Genomic DNA, 20,745 nt, shown 5'->3' with positions numbered 1-20,745 from the left:
TGAAATTGATTTACCCAGTGATGATATCAGAAACTTTACGAGTTTAACGAAATTTACACGATAACGGTCTCCAACGTGCTTTATAATTTATCAATTATTTATCGATTACACATGATACTTGTGACGAAATAAAAAATAACGTAAACAATAAGAAAAAAAAAAAAAAAATAAAATAAAATAAAATAAAATAAAAGAAAGAAAAAAAGAAAATATCGTCTAATTGTTTAGTCAATTATCAAAGCATATGCTCTGAACGATAGTTCGTCTAAAACTAAACTAGATGCCACGCTTTCAATAATATAAATTCGAGGTAAACAAGATCGCCGTAAACAAACGAATGAAAAATCTTTCATTGAAAGGCATATACGAGATCACCGCCTACGAAATATGATTGAGTTCTTTGACACTTATTACAATTAAATTTTACTATATATTATATTCGAATATCCCAAAACAATTGGGAAATGTTTTAACGTTTGGTTTTGATTTGTTTAAACAATAAAAAGAAAATAAGGAAGTTCGTATAAATATATGTCCTATTTGACTTTGTTTTCGTGTTATAACAGATTTTGACTTTCAACAAATATTGTTTGTTTACTTTCATAAAAGATGTTTAAAATGATCTGAATCAATACATTCAGACAAATTTTGAATCGAAGCAAATCCTACAAACATTTTATCAGTGACTATCTTTATAAATGACTTACTCTTTTCATATGTCCAGATGTTGCACGGATTTGTTGGAAATTCCGTTTAATTCTTTCAATTCATTGAGTTTCATTCATCTAATGAAAGAACTGTTCTCTATAAAAAATTATACGAAATATAATACGAAAACAAAATTACAAAAGATATATTTTTGTACGAACTATTTTTTTTCTTATTGTTTAGATACGCTTACATCGTTTAGATACGTTATAAAATATTTTCTACTTATCTTTTTGGTCAACATTAATATCATAAATTATTATTCAGACTCGCCTCACTATTCATTCTATCTTAACATTTTAGATTTTAAACGGAATATTCCCTAACAGGTCATATGTAAAGTATAACAATGATATATACATACATATATATATATATATATATATATATATATATATAACAATGATATTATTTAACAAATAAAGTCTAAATTATTTATCGTTATGTACATAACAAAAGATACGTCCACGTACATATACATGTACATGTACGATCCATATAAAATATTCCCAAAAGAAATTTCGCAAGAACAATGAAAAAAGAAAATGAAAGGAAATCAAAAAAAATCGATTACATATATCGTAGACTTACCGAATACGCTGTACGACGACCAACCAACTAGTTAACCTGTTGATCGTCGAGAAGATTGCACCGGTAATTCATTTCTACGTCGTTTAACCCCGTCAAATCGAAATAACTTCGTAGGAAACGAAGAAGGATGATCTCTCTAGTTGGTATCTGGAAAAAGAGAAAGAGAAAGAAAAATAAAACGAAACGAGACGAAAGAAGAGAAGAACGAAACAAATGAAAAAAGGAGGCGAAGAAAAAATGATAGAAAGTTAAAAAATAGAGAAAGAACAGAAAAGAAAAAAAAAAAGGTGGAAAGAAGAAGGGAAATGAAGAAATTCAAGGAAAAAAGAAGAAGAGGGAGGAAGAGAGATGATATATATATATATATATATATATATATATATATATATATATATATATATTACGTATCGAGAAGTGAACTTTCGATATTTACAAATATCGAATCGAGATGTATAGAACACGAGAGAAAGCGTGAGTACCTGCCTCGTCGATGGCCCGCACGCTACTGAGGGGGTAGAACGCGTATATAAGTCACCCTCGCTCTCTTCCTCATCGCATCCCTACCTCTTTCTCTTTCTATCTATCTATCTGTTTATCTCTCTCTTTCTCTCTACCTCTCCCTCATCCCCCTCTCTCCCTCTCTCTCTCTTGTTCTCACCGCTCGTATACCTTTCTCAAATTCGTTCCAAATTACCAACTTTTTTTTTATTTTTGTATTCTGTTCTTTTTTTTTTTCTTTCTTTTTTCCATTCGATTTGTTATAATCTATTTCATATCAAATAATTCGAACCTACGGAATGACCTTTGAATTTACGTACCACTGTTTTTTATCTCTTTTATCGCACAAGATTTATTTTTCGCGCGAAATTCATATATATATATATATATGTATATATATATTGTTCAGTATAAGTAAGTAGATTAAATAAAATAAATGTCGATCATTCCAAACGATTATCATCAAGTATTTCTATTAAGATTATATTGAACAAAATTTATGATTTTTATACCGTGCAAGAGGAAAAAGTAAATTATAAAGATCGTACGCTTAAGTTACGTGTATCAAAAAAAAGACAGGATTAATTCTAACAGGTTTATTTCAAAATTCTAATCTTAATACTAATTACAATGAATTTAAAAAAATGTCAATAATTAGAAAGGAATTCATAAAAGAGAACATACACCCATCCACACAGAATAACGTTCATTAAGGATTGAAAGTTACTTTATGATTTAGATAAGATTTAAGATCTATCTAATATCTAACTAAGATTTTGCTAATATTAAGAGAAACAATTGTTTATTGGATTTTTTGTTATTCTTGATTGCAATATTGAACGAGAAAAATGTTAATAAATTTATAATTATATGCATGTACTGTGATAATTCAAACCAATGCTCCACATAATCGAGATATAACAAAAGAAAATAAGCCGATAAACTGTACGAAGTAATCATAACTTTGAAAATGCAAAGTTAAGTACTTACCTATTTACTTACGTCTTCTTTAAAAGCTTTTACGACGCTCATCGACGTAAGACGTAAGACGTAAACCATAAGAATTTCATTCTTACTAAATTTTTCCGCCCCTGAAACTTATGCTGTTTCGTTGTTGAAAAATCTCAAGGGAAATACAGTTGACTCTGATCAAAATGGATTTCTTTATGATTTGCATATAATATATGTATTACGTCGATGCATGACTGAAGGACTCAATACTCATACATTACTTAACCCTCGGTGAAATCAAAAGAAGAATACGGATGTAAAAAGGAATACCTTTGAAAAAGAAGAGGACGTAGAATACTTAATCGAATAAATAGATTATGTAAAGAATGTAATCGATAAATGGTTACTAGGATTCGTGAATGAGCAAAAAGAATTTGAAAGGATGAGAGAGGGAGAGAGAGAGAGAGAGAGAGAGAGAGAGAGAGAGAGAGAGAGAGAGAGAGAGAGAGAGAGAGAAAAGTTAGGAGGATATGAGGGACGGGATGAAAAAAATTTGCGAGAAAATGAAAGGGATGAAAAAGAAAGAGAGAAAGAAAGAAAGGATGTGTAAAAAAGATGATTTTTTTAGAAAAATCTTTCTGTTATAATTTCATTACATCTTCCTTATTTTTAACAATTTTTACGAAACTATAAAAATTGCTAAAATGCCTTTAATAAACTTATATACGTTAATGTAGAAACTTTTCATAGAATTCTAAATGCAAATTCGAATCTACTATTTTCGCAAAAACTATTTAATTTCAAAACAAAAACGATCGTGAATGTAACCACGCGAAAGAAAAATATCACGTAAGATAGGTAAAACTCAGGAGGGAAAGAAAGAAAGAGTTTTTTATTTTTGTTTACATTTTAGATTCGAAAGGTCCAAAGTTCCAAAAAGTTTTGAAAGCACATATTAATCTGTTTTTATCTTTGTACTTCGTCCAAAAATATCTTCGACGAGTTAATCAATATCGTGGAATTAACGAACAATTTAATTAGATACTTATCTTGAGCGTAAAAAAATTTCTTTTTTTTTTTTTTATTTTTTTTTTTTTTTTATTAATAAATCTTGAGCCTATTTAACTTTTTAATGTTCTGTAATACAGTTCTTTGATTTAGAAAAAAAAATAAATATATATATATATATATATATTTTTTTTATCCTCGCGATACTACTTCCATCTCCTTGGAAATTTTCGAAACATTAACTCGTCCTCCCGGCCCATTCGATAAAACGTTAAATAGATAAACGTTGCTAGAGTATAAAATGATAAACAAACGTTGCTATTTATTACGAAGTAACTAAGGAATATATCGAATAATATAATATATCTGCCGTTATCATGAATTTCTAGAGATATCAGAAAACAGAAATAGTACAAACATGCAATAGATAGATATGTATTCGATAACGATATTTTTTATCTACTGAAAATTCAAATGAATCATATTGTGAAAATAAAAATGAATAAGGAAAAATAATAATAGTAATAATAATGAAATGATCGAAAATATAAATATGAATAATGAATGACTCGATCAAATTCTATTTTAACGTATTAATTTCTTAAAGGATAACTCTTATCTATCGATAACGTGAAACTATCGACACTATTCACATTACCATTCACATTATTGTTCCTTTCGTAAGATTATATTTTCTAAACATTTCATCTCTTTCTGCATACTTTTACATCATATATTCAAATATATGTATATATATATATATATATATATATATATATATATATTATATTTATATTATATAACATTTCAGATGATAAAATGTGTTTCAATGTGTACATACATATATAATTTTAATAATAAAAATTATATAAATTTATAATAAATTAAATATGTAAAAACATATATATATATATATATATATATATATATTTAATTTATTATATGCATTGAATAAAACGTTCCATTAAATTACCTGCGTGTATTACCTCACTAGTAAGTAACTTATCTCTCATCTGGTAAAAGAGTATCATACGATAAGTATAATACAGTATCATACGTTAACAGTATCAATATGAAATATATCATCTATAAATGTCGATAAAAGTATATAATTGGAATTTTAAAAATACATCAAATATCATGAAAAATATAAATATTCAAATATATAAAAAACAATTTATTGAAGATATATTTGAAATTATTTTTAAATGTCAAAATTCATAGTATACAATTTTATCGAAAGAAATTGAATATATCGATCCGTAGTCACACAGAAGGCTAACGTTAAAATGTAATAAAATATTGATTATTATAAAAAAGATTCTTAACTCTGTATTTTATTTTTTTGTTTTGTTTTTTTTTTGTTTTCTTTTTTTGAGAAAATAAAGAAAGTAAAGATATACTTGATAGATATATGAATGAATAACGAGAGTGGGATGAGATAAACAAGCATATAATATCGTTGAGTGCAGACATTTTGTTAGTTGCAATCGCGATCTTCGTCCGGCAACTACGTACCGATTACTTTAATCGATTGGAAGAACTTTACGAGTATTTTTTTTTTTTCGGAATCGATCTTCTGTTAATCATTAAGAGTAACAATGTCACCAAGAACATTTATTGTTAAATTCGATCGACCTAATGCTACTTACTTGCCAGGAGAAAATATAACCGGCTGTATTATCATCATATTGAACGAGAAAAAAAGTGTTCGAGGTAAAAATATCTTTCAAAATTAACAAAAAGAGCGTCTAATTTTAAATATATACGAATGAGATAGGGAAACGATTGTCTATCAATCGTTTCCTTTTTTATTTGAAATGAATATATAGCTGCAAAAAAGAGATTTGCTATTTGGAAAACCTGTAAGAGACTAATGAATATGTGTGTGCGAGCACAAGCGCGTATGTATCTCGTGTGTGTGTGTGTGTATGTGTGTGTATGTATGTATGTATGTATGTATGTATGTATGTATGTATGTATGTATGTATTTAAACAACGAGGAAGAAAGACATCAAACAATTTTTCTGTTCCAAGAAAATCATTAAATATAATGTCAACTTTTATCGATTTCTTAATTTATACTATTACATGATATTGTATTTTGTGAACGCATGAAAGAATTTTATCGACGCAATATGACAATAATAAAAATTATTATACAATATACAAGAATTGTGTTAAATAAATAATAAATATGTTATTAATTTCTTGTATGTAACATATATCCCGTTGATACATATCGCCCTGAATGATTGAAACGCTATCTAATCAATTCTTTGAACTTCGATCGATAACGTAGCATTTTTATAAAAAGAAAAAAGAAATACCCTATGAAATAATAATTCTGATGTTCATTATCCATATAAAGAGAAATAAAAAATAAATAAAAGTATTAGCGTGACAGAAAAAAATGATCTACCTTCTCTTGTCGTAACATATTAAAATGTTATCACGATCACGAAGATCATTTATCATGTAAAATGAAAACCTCTTTCAAAGTAGATACAATAATTATGAATGATTTACAAATATATTTTTATTCAGATAATGAGTTACATTATAATCTATGCAATTTTTAAAGTAAATCAAATAATATAATACATCATTTCTTATTTATCATTTATTTTTATGACTCATTTTATCGATAGAAATAATAATAATATTAATAATTGATAATTAAAATTATCATCGTCAATTTATTATTATACGAAATTATATTATTATACGAAATATCATTATACGAACAAAATTTTATTTAAATAAAAAGATTAAATCAAAATATCGACAAATAATATAGAAAAAAAAAAAAAAAAACGTACAAATTGCAGATTTAAAAGTACATTTCAAAGGAGAAGCTAATGTTTATTGGACGACAACACGAACAGAACGAAATATAGACGGGAAAATCGTGACAGTGACTGATGTTCATACTGCCACTGAAAAATATTTCAGTATAAAACAATCTTTGTTAAGGAGATCACCCGGTAAGCATAAATTAATCCTAATAAATATAAAATTGTTCAAATGAAAAAAAAAAAGATTTAAATTTATTAAAAATTCTCGTTTGAAATAAAGAGAATGACAGAGTGGAGCTTCCGGAAGGACAGAGCGAATATTATTTTTCATTTCAATTGCCGAGAAATATACCGTGCAGTTTTGAACACGAAGTCGGATATATTCGTTATACGGCAAAAGCAATCGTCGATATACCATGGAGATTTGATTGGTGGACAAAATCTGCTTTCACCGTTGTTGCTCCGTTTGATTTAAATCCCATTTCGCACCAATGTGTAAGTAATCCTTTTTTGTTTCTTTTTTTTTTTTTTTTTTTTTTTTTATAAGAAGAAAAAAAGAAAACAGAAACAATATAAATGAAATATAAAATTTCGCTTCCTTTTAAGATGGGAATCGACGATGAGATGTCGAAAGATTTCTGTTGTTGTTGCATCAATACAGGCTCAATACATGTTCGAATAAAAATACCAAGTTTAGGATACGTTCCAGGACAATTTATAATGATCGAAGTGATATCAGATATAAAATCGTCGAACATTAACATAACAAGAATTTCTACAAAATTGGAAGAAGTAATTATTCTCTGATCATTTTGAATATATATATGTATGTATTTATATATACGTTCATAATCCTATCGCTATATAATCAGATTTGTAGGTAATTACATTTCTTGCGCACGGCTCAACAAAGAGAGAAGAACTCATGATACAAAAGGATCAAGACGATGGACCAATTGGAACAAATCATCAAACAAATCTGAAACTTTATGTTCCACCTATTCCACCATCTAATTTAAATTATTGCAGTATCATTCAATTGGAATATCGTCTACGTGTAAACGTTCATGTTAGTGGCATGTGAGTCTAAAACAATATCTTTTTTCCTTTGTTTTCATTTTTTAACACGTAGCGCGTCGCATAGTAAAACAAAAACAAACAATACAAAAATAACAAGGTCACGTGAACGCGAAATGTGTTATAATAATATCTTAAAATATTATTTCTAGCAATCGATTATCTTATTTTACTCAATAGGCATAAAAAGATCGATAAAAAATATCCAATATTTATTGGAACAATACCTCTATTTTCTTCATCATGGACTCCATGGACTCAAACAGCTCAAGATATTCAGCCAACAGCACCAACAATTGATCAAGAACCATCAGTGTCCAATCCTACATATCCTATGCCTGTACCAATACCTGGATTTGTTGAACCACCAGAAAAAGTAACTAATTTACCAGTAATGCCTCAACCTAATTTCAACGAGCCTCAATTACCAAATCAACCAATAGGATGGGATATACGTGAGTCGAAAAAGTTCTTGAATTTTCGAATTAATTTTTAAAATAAATAATTTATTTTATTTTTTCTTTTCTTTGTAGCACCCCCTTCTTACGAAGAATGTATGCGAAGAGCTAATAATATCAAGGACGATGATGATTCCAATTCTGTTTATGGCGCAGATCAACCATTTGCACCAAGATATCCAGTTTTCAATCTTATGTTACCTTGTAAGTTTATACACACATATGCAATATATTCCAATTTTTATTATTTTTTATTTGTACTCTGATTATCACATTATCGTATCTTTTCAGATCCACCTAAGTAAATAATGTTATGTTATATCCGTAAATTTAATAAAAACGTATATTAAAATACAAATACAAATTTAAATTCAAGATTAAAATTACTTTATTTTTAATGTTGTATTGACGTCTACGTGATGTTTAAATAAAAAAAAAAAAAAAAAAAACATTTTTTTAAAACAATTATATAGACTTGATTATAATATTATATAGAGTAAATTATTATTTAATTATCAATATTAGTAAAGTACACTAAAGTGTTATCGATATCTTAGATGAATGTTGAGTAATAAAAGATATTCTTTATTCTTAATCTGTGAGTACGAAATAAGAGAGCTGTAATGCTTACTATTTAAGATTCAATTGTCGTTATTATTATTACAGTAGTAGTAATAGTAATAGCAGCAATAATAATAATATATAAATATAAAATAGATATAAAAAAAAGTATAGGAAAATTACAAAAAAAAAAAAAAAATAATTTTGTCAATTCTACCTGATAGAAGATAGAACGTAAAAACGTACTCATATTTTGATTTTTGTCAAAATAATATGTAATGTATACATTTAAAAAGAATAAATTAGTTAATTATGTTCGTTTACGTTGATAAAATAAAATAAAAAGAAAAAAAAAAAAGTGAAGGAATTCATCCAGCCTCGAACTTACGATTCTTGAATTAGAAACTTGGATGTTTGCTAGTCTGCTAAAAAATCTCTTTCTTCTGAAAATTCTAATACATTTCTAAAGCATAAAATATATAGGAAATTATAAAATTTTTTTATATCTAACAATATCAATGATTGAACAAGTATTTCCTTACTTTTACCGATAGAATCCGAATGTTCATAGTTCGTTAAAATGACCTTGAATGAGTTATCGTAGTTTCTCCGTCTGATGCATCACGAAATGCATTTCCTTGCGTTTGGAATGAATTAAAAAATTTGAATATCAGTTTAAGTACACAAACCAGTAGACAATACTTTGTGAATTTTCTACAACAATTCACGGAAACAAAACAAAATATATCACTCATGCGTTTGTAGAAAATCAGTAACGCTGGTACTTAATCTCTTTGGTCGCAAAGTTCAAAGGACGTCGCCAATATATCTTTTTTTTGTCAGGAAACTTCCTCACAAAAGATGTTGAAAACAGCATTTACGGCAGGAAACGTAATTCTAGATCGACTATATCAAACATGGTCTTTATTTTTATGCATAAATTATTCTCGAAGAGTCACGTCATTTATTGACGCTATTTCTTTTACTTTTTTTTTTCTTTTTCCAAAAGAAAAATAAAGCTTATTGAAAAATTCGATAAAGCCATGTCCTCGATTGAAGGTTCAATCTTTAAAATAAGACCTTGTTAATTAAAATTGATAAAAAATTACGTTTTTACATGTTGTTGACGTAAACCATTATAAAAACAATGAGTGATAAACGTGCGTTAACTTATCAGAAAATGAGAAATTCAAACACTTAACAGACATTTGGTTAAATCGATTTAAGTAATAAAAGTGGGGATACTGATAGCCTAGCAAAGAGTTTGCGTGCGGACATTTTATTAGTCACCAAAGTAATCGTCTTCTGGTAGCTTCGAGTAATCTATTTTTGTTCTGCTTTACTTGACAATCATTTCGAAAAACTTGCAAGTTTATACTTTTTTTTTTTTTCTTATCAACGTTCTTCGATCCTACAGACAATAAGAATGTCTCCGAGTATGTTTGTCATCAAATATGATCGATCTAATGCGGCTTACTTCCCAGGTGAAAATATAACCGGTCGTGTTATCATCGTATTAAACGAGAAAAAAAGTGTTCAAGGTAAAAAAAAACCTTTCAAGATCAATAAAACACATGTGTTATTTTTAAAATATATGAATAAAATGAAGAAACGAGAATATCTATAAAAAAAAAAAAAAAAAAAAAGAGAGAAAAAAAGAAGAATATTCTATTTTGAATTGTGTGAGAGAGTGACTAAATATGTACGTGTATGTAAACGTGTATGTGAGCGTTTATACAGCAAGAAAGAGAGAGAGAGAGAGAGAGAGAGAGAGAGAGAGAGAACAGCCATCGAACTTTTTAACAATCATCAATTTTTAATTAATTTCCTTCATAAGAAAGTACAACTTATAGAAAAGTAACAATGAATTTTATCGATCGTATTATTTATCAATTTCTAAATTCATACTATTAAATGATACTCTGTATTCTATGAACACTTCAAAATATTTTATTGACATTGAATGATATAAAATTATTATACAATATAGAACAATAATTGCGTTAAACAAATAACGAATGCATTATGAATTTCCTGTATGTATTTAATCATTGCATTGAATTTACATTTTCCGTTGAAATTGCCTGAAAGATTGAAATGTTACCTAATCAATCTTTTAAACTTTAATCGATCGTTTTGTTATATTTTTTTCAAAGAAATCATTGAGAGATAATAATGTCAAATTTTTTTATCTGTGTAAAATAAAATCATAGGAGATAAAGGAAAGTATTAGTGTGATAAAGGAAATGACTCATATTTTTATCGAAACGTTTTAGGATAAAATATTTAGAAGAAGCATTAACATGAAAAAGATCAATTATTTAAGACTATAAATAATAATTATCTATGATTCAGAAATATAACTTGAATATACGAGCAATAATACTTTTCTATCTAACAATTTTAAAAGTAAATGGAAATGTATAATCAACATTTATTATTAATCATTTATTGTTATAATTTACTGTATCAATAAGAATGATGATATAAATTAAAATTAACATTACGAATTTTAACTCTTTTCAATAAAATTTCATTTAGTTAAGAACTCAAAATAAATATGTTCATGAAACAAACGATATTTTAGATATAAAAGTACATTTCAAAGGAGAAGCCCATGTTCATTGGTCAACGGGAAGTGAAAATGATTCCACATTGAGTGGTGATCACACTGCCAGTGAAAAGTATTTCAGTATAGAACAATCGCTGCTAAATAGATCGACCGGTAAATATTATATAAGTTAATCTTAATAAAATTTTCAAACGAAACAGATAAGATATAAATTTATTGGGAATTTATTTGAAATACAGAGACTGTTAGAACTGAACTTCCGGAAGGACAGAGCGAATATTATTTTTCATTTCAATTGCCGCAAAATATACCGTGCAGTTTTGAACACAAGATTGGATATATTCGTTATACGGCAAAAGCAATCGTCGATATACCATGGAGATTAAATTGGTGGACAAAATCTGCATTCACTGTTATCACCCCATTTGATTTAAATCCCGTTTCGCATCAATGTGTAAATTATCTTTTTTTTTTTTTTTTTTAAGAAAAAGAAGAAAAAAGAAAAAAAAAGGGAGAAAAATATACAATAAATGGAATATAAAATCTCATTTCTGTTTCAGGTTGGAATAGATGAAGAGACAATGAAAGATTTTTCCTTTTGTTGCTTCGATAAAGGCTCGATAAACGTTCAAATAAAAATTCCAAGTTTAGGATACGTTCCAGGACAATTTATAATGACCGAAGTGATATCAGATGTTAAATCGTCGAACATTAACGTAACGAAAATTTCTACGAAACTCGAAGAAGTAATTATTTTTCAATAATTTTTAATATAGTTATATATAAGTCTACATTTCCATCCGTATAGTGATCAACTAGATTTCCAGGAAATTATCTTTCACGCACAAAGCTTCACAGAAAAAGCCGAAATCTTGGTACAAAAGAATCACGAAGATGGACCAATTGGAAAGCATCATCAAACTAATTTGAAACTTTATGTTCCACCTTTGCCACCGTCTAATTTAGAACATTGTGGTATCATTGAATTGAAATATTGTCTACGTGTTAAAGTTCATGTCAACGGCATGTGAGTCTACAACAATTTCTTTTTTTATTTTTTCTTTCTGTTTGCATCATTTAACAACAATTTGCCCGTTTTTTTGCCCGTCGCTAAAATAGAAAAATAAAACGATAAAATATAAAAACGAATCAACAATACAAAAATAATATCACATGAACTCACTACGTATTAAATAAAATCTTACAAGTTTTTCTAAACAATCGATTATCTTATTTTATTTAATACAGGCATACAAAGATCGATAAAAAATATCCAATATTAATTGGAACAATACCTCTATTTTCTTCACCATATACATCATGGACTCAAGTAGACGATACACAGCCAACAGCACCAACAATTGATTATGAACCACCGATGTCTATTGCCATAAAGCCTATGCCTATACCAATTACTGAACCACCAAGTGTAACCGATTTATCAGAAATTACTCAAACTAATTTGAACGAATTCCAATTAACAAATCTATCAATAGGAACGAATATTCGTGAGTCGAAATAATCAACAGTTTTTGAAATAAACTTTCCAAATTTTTGAAAGTAAACAATTTATCTTGTTTTGCTTTCTTTTTTTCTTAGCGCCTCCTTCTTATGAAAAATGTATGCAAAAAGCCGATAATATCAAGGACAATGATGATACGAATTCCGTTTATGGTGCAGATCAACCATTTGCCCCAAGATATCCAGTTTTCGATTTTAGAAATCCTTGTAAGTATTTACACAAACACACACACACACACACACATGTGCAATACGTTTCTATTTTTATTTTGTTGTTGTTATTAAAATCCTATTAATTTATTTATATTATTATATCTTTTCAGATCAATCTAATTGAATAATTTCAGATTAGATTCATTCATTAATATGACTGTACACTAACATATATAAAATATCATAAATAAAATTACAATAAATCAAAACGGAAGTACAGGGTCTGTCTCGTATAATCTATATTCAGCACTTGAATCATGATTACTATCTGTACAATTCTTTTTAAGTAATATGTTAGTGTTTCTATATTTATAATTCCTTATAATAACCATTAATTATGTATATATGTATATATTATATAATCTTCGTATGCTCTCAATAATAACTTACATACATGCAACGAATATTGTTATTTTTGTTCTTCATTTTTTATTTGTTTCATATGTATCATAATATCAAAAAAAAAAAAAAAAAAAAAAAAAAAAACGGGAGATCCTGTTTTGAAATATTTCTCAGAGATTGCAAATGAACATTCTCGTTTTTTACTAATTACAAAATTAATTGCTTCTTTGAAAAAAAAAACTGTAGTATATTTATAGAATTCATTTTTAAATCTCAATATTATCACAAGAGTTAACAATGAAAATTTATTTAAAAAAAAAAAAAATATATATATATATATATATATATAAAATTATTTTTTGGACATCAAGTAGTCTGTTCCAAGATATATACATATTATAAAACATTATCGGAGAAAGTTCAACAAATCGATCTATTCACTTGCTTAAATTATTAAAAATAAAAGATTACGAAAGATTGATTATTAAGAAGAAAAGGAGATAGAAAAAAGTAATGAAAAACGGAGAAAAAATTCTTAATTGATTCTTATTTTTAATCAAAAGACATGAGAATTGTAGAAGGAGTAAACTATCAATTCAATTAACATATGTTAAATCACTTCGAATGAGGAAAAATATTAAAGGCCAACAGGCTTAGCAACGTGACGAGAACCTGTTACGTGAAAAGAATCTATTAGTCGTCAAAGTGATCATCATCTGGCAACTCCTCGCGAATTATTTTTGTTCACTTTAATCAATTCAAAGAATTTCCACAAGTTTCTTTCTTCGGGATCAACGTTCCGTGATCGTGAACAGTGAAGATGTCTCCAAGGATGTTTGTTATCAAATATGATCGAGCTGATGTGACTTACTTGTCAGGAGAATATATAACCGGTTATGTGATCATCGAATCGAATGGGGGAAAAAAACATATTCGAGGTAAAAATACATTTTATTATCGGCGAAGCACGTGTTTTTTTTAATATATACGAATAAGATTAAGAAACGAGGATCTATCGATTTCATCGAATCATCATTCCAATTATTATTTCGTTTTATTTTGTTTAAAATGATGATTTAGCTATAAAAAAAAATCTATGATTTTGAAAGTCTCTAAAATTTGTATATGCGTGTGTGTATGTGTATGTGTGCGTACGCACACGTGTGCCTATGTATGCGTGTTTGTGTATGTTTATAAAACGAGAAAGAGAGACAGAAAGAAAATTTTTAGTCGCCAAATAAATTTTCTTTTATAAAATATAACGTATAAAAAAGACTTTTATCGATCGTATAATTTATCGATTTTTTAATTGATATTATTAGATGATATTGTTTTCCATGAACATGTAATTTACCTTATAATATTACTTTACGACATTAAATATAAAATTATTATAGAATATACAAAAATAATTACATTAAATAAATAACAAATACATTATCAATATTTTCTATATGTATTAATTACTGAAATATTATCTTAAAAGATCAAAATGTCTATCTAAATAATTTTTTAAACTTCAATTGGTCATCTCGGTGTATTTTTTTTAAATAAGCTCATTTTAGAAAAATAATTATGAGATTCGTTATATTATACCGAGTGTTTCAGTTTAAATGATACATTCAAATATCTATGATCCTATTGATTTTATAAATTAAAAAAAAAAAATATTTCATATAAAGTTTCATAGATTTTCAAAGCGAAATGTAATATTTATTGCAGTTATTTGCACCATAGATGATGCTATTTTCAAGATGCGTAAGTCAAAACAATTTTTTTTTTTTTTTAATGTAAATCGATATTTTAATTCGAAAAAAAATTGTAGAAAATACGAATCCGACGAGAGCATTTCATATGAATGAACGTTTTCATTAATATTTCATTCAATTATGATGGCGTATTAAAATTTAATGGACCGTACAATCGCAATAATACAACCAATTTTCCTTTATAAACGTCTAGTAACCGATGAATTTGTTAAACAATTTTTATTTTTCTTTTTATTTAGTTATATTTTTTCATAGATTTAAAAAATTATTTCCATGCAAAAACAGTGAAAAGGAACATTATTGTGATTACAGAATTCATTAAACATCAAGGCACTCTAATTCGATAAATAATACGTTGTAAATACTCGTTGAATTTGCACAGATATTCTCAAGAATTTTTGTTTTATTTAAAAAAATTTTTATCACTTTCATATATTGAAATTAGTACTGTCTATGAAATAACTGCAATAAATATTACAATTATTCCTCCTGTTATACCTTTTAAAATAAGACACTTAATATAAAGTCCAATCAAAGATAAAGTGTAAATGTGATAGTGAAAATAATCCTTTTATCGTGGATAGAAGAGAGCATAATAGTATGAAACATACAAAAGAATTACATGCAAAATTCTAATTATATTTCAATAAAAAAAAGTAATTATATACATATCATGAATATATCTTTAATTAAGTAATATCTTACTTTCTTATCTACGTAATATTTAAAGTAAATTGAACAGTATGATTACCTTTTACTTCATTAATTATTTATTGTTACAATTTATTTTATCGATAAAAATGATAATATAAATGATAGATCAATAAAATTAACATTGTGAATTTTATTTTTTCGATAGGATTTTATTTAAAAAAAAAAAAAAAACAACTAAAATAAAAATCCGTTCGAGTAATGATATCTGAATGAAACAAACGAATTCCAGATTTAACAGTACATTTTAAAGGAAAAGCTTATGCTTATTGAGCGACAATGGAAACAGTACAGGATATAAAACGAAAGTGATAATAAGCATAAGTTAATTCTAATAAATGTAAAATTGTTCCAATGAAAAAAAATAAGATTTAAATTTATTAAAAATTCTCGTTTGAAATATAAAGAACGACGAGATGATACTTTTCGATTATCAAAAAACATATCGTATAGTTTTCAATATAAAATTGGATATATTCGTCATATGACAAAAGCAATGATCGATGTACCATGGAAATAGAATTGAAACATAAAATCTACATGTTGTCACATCGTTCGATTTGGATCCGCTTTCGCATATAATGTGTTAATTATTTTTTTCTTTTTTCTAATTAAAAAAAAAAAAAAAAAAAAAAAAAATATAAAAATGGAATATAAAATTTTCGTTTCAGATTGAAATAGACGAAGAGACGTCAAAAAATTTTTCGTTTTATTACTTCGACGAAAGGATCGATAAATGTCCAAATAAAAATACCAAATTCAAGATACGTTCTAGGGCAAACTATTATATAAAGACCAAAGTATTCATAGTTGTAAAATCATCGAACGTTAATGTAATGAAAATTTATACGAAACTAGAAGAAGTAATTATTTTCTAATCATTTTATATATATGTGTGTGTGTGTATGTATATGTATATAAGTTTAAAATCCTAACAATATCAACAACTAAATTTTTCAGGTGGAAGGTCTCACAATAAAACAAAAAATCATGATAGAAAAAAACCAAGTCGAATTACCAATTAGAACGCCAATCAAACAAAACTGAAACTTCATGTTCCATTTCTTCATGTTCCATCAATCTAATTTCTAACATTATGATATTATTGAATTAGAATAATGGTTTATATATAAACATTCATGTCAGTGGCATGTGAATTTAAAATAATTTTCGTTTCTTTTTTCATTTTTTAACACGTTTCACAGGATACATTAAAATAGTAATAAATTAACAATACAGAAATAATAAACTAAATGAGCACCACTAATCATATAAACACGCAATATGTTAAATATAGATAATTACACGATGTATTACAAAAATTTTTGTTTGATGAATGATAACATTTACGAACAGTTACAAAAAACTTTTAAAAGTCAAGATATGCGCATTCAATCAGTGGCCTTTTGCGAAGAGCTTATATTAAGCATATTAGATTCTGAAACTAAAATTTTGTTTCTAACGTGTTCTTTTTACTAAACTTATATATATATACACACATCTATAACTGTGATTTAATTAATTCATACGCCGATCAACTTGCCATAGTTTTAAAAGTGATATTAGCAAAGGATTCATTAAAGGATATTAACAGAAGAATAAGCTTTGAAGGATATATTTGAATATTGATTTATCAAACATGCATCAAAGCTAGGACATCGTGTTCACTGAATATTCAAAAAATTGTTACATGTGCGTGATTTCTGAAATATTTAATGATATACATTTGTTTTGAATTAATTAAGCAAAATGGAAAATTAATCTCAAGTACCCGAATTAAGCAACAGTATTGAGAAACTGTATATAAGCATAATTCGTTTAGTTCGTTGTATAAATAATAAAGAACTTGATTTTAATGAAAAGAAATAAGCGATCGAAAATTTAATATTAATCGATTTGTTAGGGATATACAACCTAATATGTATAAATTGTACAGAAATTCGAGAGTACGTAGCACGACAAATTTGTCAGAAATTAATAAATCAGAATAAAATTAAGAACAAAGGCACGATGCAAGAGGATATATTAAAAGCAGTACAGACAATCGATTTACGAAATCATACGCTATACAACATAAACAACGACGAGTTAGAATTTTCAGGAAAAATTCTCTTATTAAAAGACATAATTCTACCTTTCAATGGCTGCGGCAATTGTCCTGTTGAAACGTGACTGGAACCGTTCGAACGTAACCCAAGATTATTTAATTTATCGAACGCGGGTAAGCTTATACTCACGAAGGAATCATTGACAGGATTGGCCGCCACTTAGTTCGTCCAAAAAAAAAAAGACAAGACATATTTACCTGGGAAAAATGGAAATCGTTATTATTGAAAAAGTTTTCGGCTAAACCTGACAATGTAAATCTGCAAGACGAATTACAACAAAGGAAGTAATTCTTAAAATTCCGTAAAATTAAGGAAGGTGAAACGGTGAAGGACTATTATATGATTATGAAGGAAATTGGTTTATAAGGGGAGAGGAGATCGAAGATAAGGACTTGATCGAATGCATGATTAATGGCATCAAGGATGATTCAAGTTGAAAAATAGTAATTATATAAAAGTGGCGATCTTAATTAGCTTAAAGTAAAACTCGAAATTAACAATTTGGTGAAGAAAAAGAAGACAGATTCTATGATCGATCATCTACCGATAGGTAAGTCAGATATAACTGTTTTGCGATGTTTTAATTGTAACGATAAGAATCACACAGTTGTTATTGCTTGCTTTAAAACCAATTAATAAAAGAGATTCCTGGTAGATATGCGAAACGACAGATCACTAGAAATAGAATTGTCCTTGTCTCGGAGAAGATTCGATATTGGCGTGAAATAACTTCAACTGATCGATTAGAACAAAACTTGATCATAATATCCAGTAATACTATTGAAACTATACCAATAAAATTATACTGTTTAGATATAAATGATTTTTTAGCGATATTGGATCCTCATTTAAATAAAAATCAAATAAATCGTAAGGAATACGTAAGCATCGACGAAGGCGCAGTTAATACGTGATCTTTTATGAAACGCGTTATATCAAGCCTTAGAATCTTAAGTTATATCTTTTTTCTTGTGTGCTTGTTTTTACTGATATATATGAACATGAAAAAACGAGAGAGGGAGAGAGAGAGAGAGAGAGAGAGAGAAGAAGGAAGGGAGAGAGAAGAGGAAGGGAGAGAGAGAGAGATAGGGAGAAAGAGAGAAAGAGAGAGGGGGAAAGAGAGAGAGAGAGAGAGAGAGAGAGAGAGAGAGAGAGAGAAAATGATAAAGTATATAGATGTATAGGAAAGTTCCGTGTATGCATAAATATGTCCGTGCGAGATAATGGACACTAGAGTAAATACAAAGTTGCGAGCGTATTTAAGATGAGTGTGTGGAATGAATTCGAGGAACGAATTCGATAAAAAAGAAAAAAAGAGAAAAAAAAAAAGAAAAAAGAAAAATAAATAAATAAATAAAATGATTGGAACCGATAAAAAAGCTGGAAGAAAAAAAGTATATAATAAATATGTAATAAAGTACATAGTTGCAAACAAGATATGAAAATGGTGGATATGGATGGTTTTAGTTGAAATGGACGTGGATGGTTTTAAAAAAAAATATTCGAAGTAAGATGAATATGTGTTAGGATTGTTTCTTAAAAATAAAACGATCCGAGTAACCCTTAAGTAATATCAAAGCTCTTGAATATGTAACTAATATTATTATATACTAAAGTCACTAATAGTATCAAGAATTATATTATTGCTCCACTAATATCAATAAAAATTATTATATATATATATATATATATATATATATATATATATATATATATGTATATATATATGTATACGCATACATCTATAACTAAGATCTAACGTTTAATTAATTTACACGTCCATCACCACCACCTTACTACAATTAAAATCCTATACATGTTCTTACAATGACTGATTATCTTTGTATTATACTTAATAACTATAAGATTGATAGAAAATATTCAATATTAATTAGAATAATACCATTTTTTTTTCCTTCACCATGAACACAATGGCCTCAAGTAGATAAAATTCAACCAATAGCATTAATAATTTATTAAGAACCATTTGGTGTCCATTGTCATAGAACTTATGCCTATAACAATACCTATATTTGCTGAACCACCAAGGAAAGTAACTGATTTATCAGAAATATCTACACCTAATTTCAAAGAATCCCAATTAACAAAAAATCGATCAATAGGATGGAATATGCGTAAGTCGAAAGAACCTGAAGTTTACGAAGTAAATTTTCTTTATGGCTTTTAAAATTAAACAATTCATCCTTTTTTTCCGTAGAATCTTCTTTTTATGAAGAATGTATGCATAAGGCTGATAATATCGAGTACGATGATGATTCGAATTCCATTTATGATGCAGATCAGCCTTTTTCTCCAAGATATCCAGTTTTTTCATTTGATAAATTCTCGTAAGTCTATACACACACACACACATTTCAAGTACGTTTCTATTTTTTATTATTTTCTCGTTTTTTAGAGTCCGATTAATTCATATTATCGTTATCTTTTCAGATCCACCTAAGTAAACAATTTTAGATTAGATTCTTTAATTTCCGTTGGATATACTAAATTTTTAAATTATATGCCATACACACCAAACATATATAAAATATCGTAAATAAAATTATGATAAAAGTAAAAACGACAAAGCAACGACGCGTGTGCGAAAGTACAGAATCTATCTTGTATAATCTATTCTCAGCACTTGGATCATGATTATTGTCTGTACAATTATTGTTAAGTTACACATTAATGTTTCTACATTTATAATTGCTTATAATGACTAATTATGTATATGTATATACACATACGTGTCCTCACAATAATAACTTACATGCGTACAAACGGATATTGTTGTTTTCTTTCCTTCTTTCTTTTTTTGTTTCTTTTTTTGTTTTATACGTACCACAATGTACAAAA

At 27.2% G+C, this 20,745-nt stretch overlaps 4 protein-coding genes across 19 annotated transcripts in view; 3 read left to right on the top strand and 1 right to left on the bottom strand.

The window, feature by feature from the left end:
• Positions 1-1,798, bottom strand: part of LOC124948368 (GTP-binding protein REM 2-like) — a 42,450-nt gene extending 40,652 nt beyond the window's left edge. For all 3 annotated transcript variants that reach the window (XM_047491880.1, XM_047491878.1, XM_047491879.1), the window contains exons 1-2: positions 1,779-1,798; positions 1,300-1,446 (exon numbers count right to left, since the gene is read on the bottom strand). The gene's annotated coding sequence lies outside the window, so the exon portion shown is untranslated. The remainder of the gene's footprint in view (positions 1-1,299; positions 1,447-1,778) is intronic.
• A 3,334-nt stretch (positions 1,799-5,132) lies between these two features.
• LOC124948364 (arrestin domain-containing protein 17-like) lies at positions 5,133-10,478 on the top strand. 2 transcript variants are annotated; one of them, XM_047491868.1, is made up of 8 exons: positions 5,137-5,472; positions 6,588-6,743; positions 6,835-7,049; positions 7,161-7,346; positions 7,435-7,634; positions 7,812-8,086; positions 8,165-8,293; positions 8,381-10,478. In XM_047491868.1, exons 1-8 carry the CDS (start codon positions 5,358-5,360, stop codon positions 8,392-8,394), a joined length of 1,290 nt encoding a protein of 429 aa, XP_047347824.1. In that variant the 5' UTR covers positions 5,137-5,357; the 3' UTR covers positions 8,395-10,478. The 2 variants fall into 2 exon arrangements, with proteins under 2 accessions (XP_047347823.1, XP_047347824.1); XM_047491867.1 differs by lacking the exon at positions 8,381-10,478 and having other exon boundaries at positions 5,133-5,472; positions 8,165-8,374.
• Positions 10,076-13,386, top strand: LOC124948365 (arrestin domain-containing protein 17-like). Its single transcript, XM_047491869.1, has 8 exons — positions 10,076-10,191; positions 11,238-11,375; positions 11,462-11,676; positions 11,783-11,968; positions 12,050-12,249; positions 12,471-12,730; positions 12,822-12,950; positions 13,067-13,386. The coding sequence occupies exons 1-8, from the start codon at positions 10,077-10,079 to the stop codon at positions 13,078-13,080; spliced, it is 1,257 nt and encodes a 418-aa protein (XP_047347825.1). The 5' UTR covers position 10,076; the 3' UTR covers positions 13,081-13,386.
• Positions 13,387-13,670: 284 nt separating this feature from the next.
• LOC124948366 lies at positions 13,671-20,670 on the top strand. 13 transcript variants are annotated; one of them, XR_007100692.1, is made up of 6 exons: positions 13,671-14,236; positions 15,927-16,641; positions 16,739-18,436; positions 19,832-20,021; positions 20,105-20,234; positions 20,338-20,670. XR_007100692.1 is itself a non-coding variant. In XM_047491870.1 (4 exons), exons 1-4 carry the CDS (start codon positions 14,119-14,121, stop codon positions 20,345-20,347), a joined length of 387 nt encoding a protein of 128 aa, XP_047347826.1. In that variant the 5' UTR covers positions 13,710-14,118; the 3' UTR covers positions 20,348-20,670. The 13 variants fall into 13 exon arrangements, 3 of the variants coding, with proteins under 3 accessions (XP_047347826.1, XP_047347829.1, XP_047347827.1); XR_007100690.1 differs by having other exon boundaries at positions 13,675-14,236; positions 16,450-16,641; XR_007100695.1 differs by lacking the exon at positions 16,739-18,436 and having other exon boundaries at positions 13,704-14,236; positions 16,450-16,641.
• The last annotated feature ends 75 nt before the right edge of the window (positions 20,671-20,745 follow it).

The sequence above is a fragment of the Vespa velutina genome, chromosome 4 (assembly GCF_912470025.1).
Source record: "Vespa velutina chromosome 4, iVesVel2.1, whole genome shotgun sequence".
Lineage (NCBI taxonomy): Eukaryota > Metazoa > Arthropoda > Insecta > Hymenoptera > Vespidae > Vespa > Vespa velutina.
Note: the sequence above shows the minus strand (reverse complement) of the source record. Positions and strands in the feature narration are given on the sequence as shown.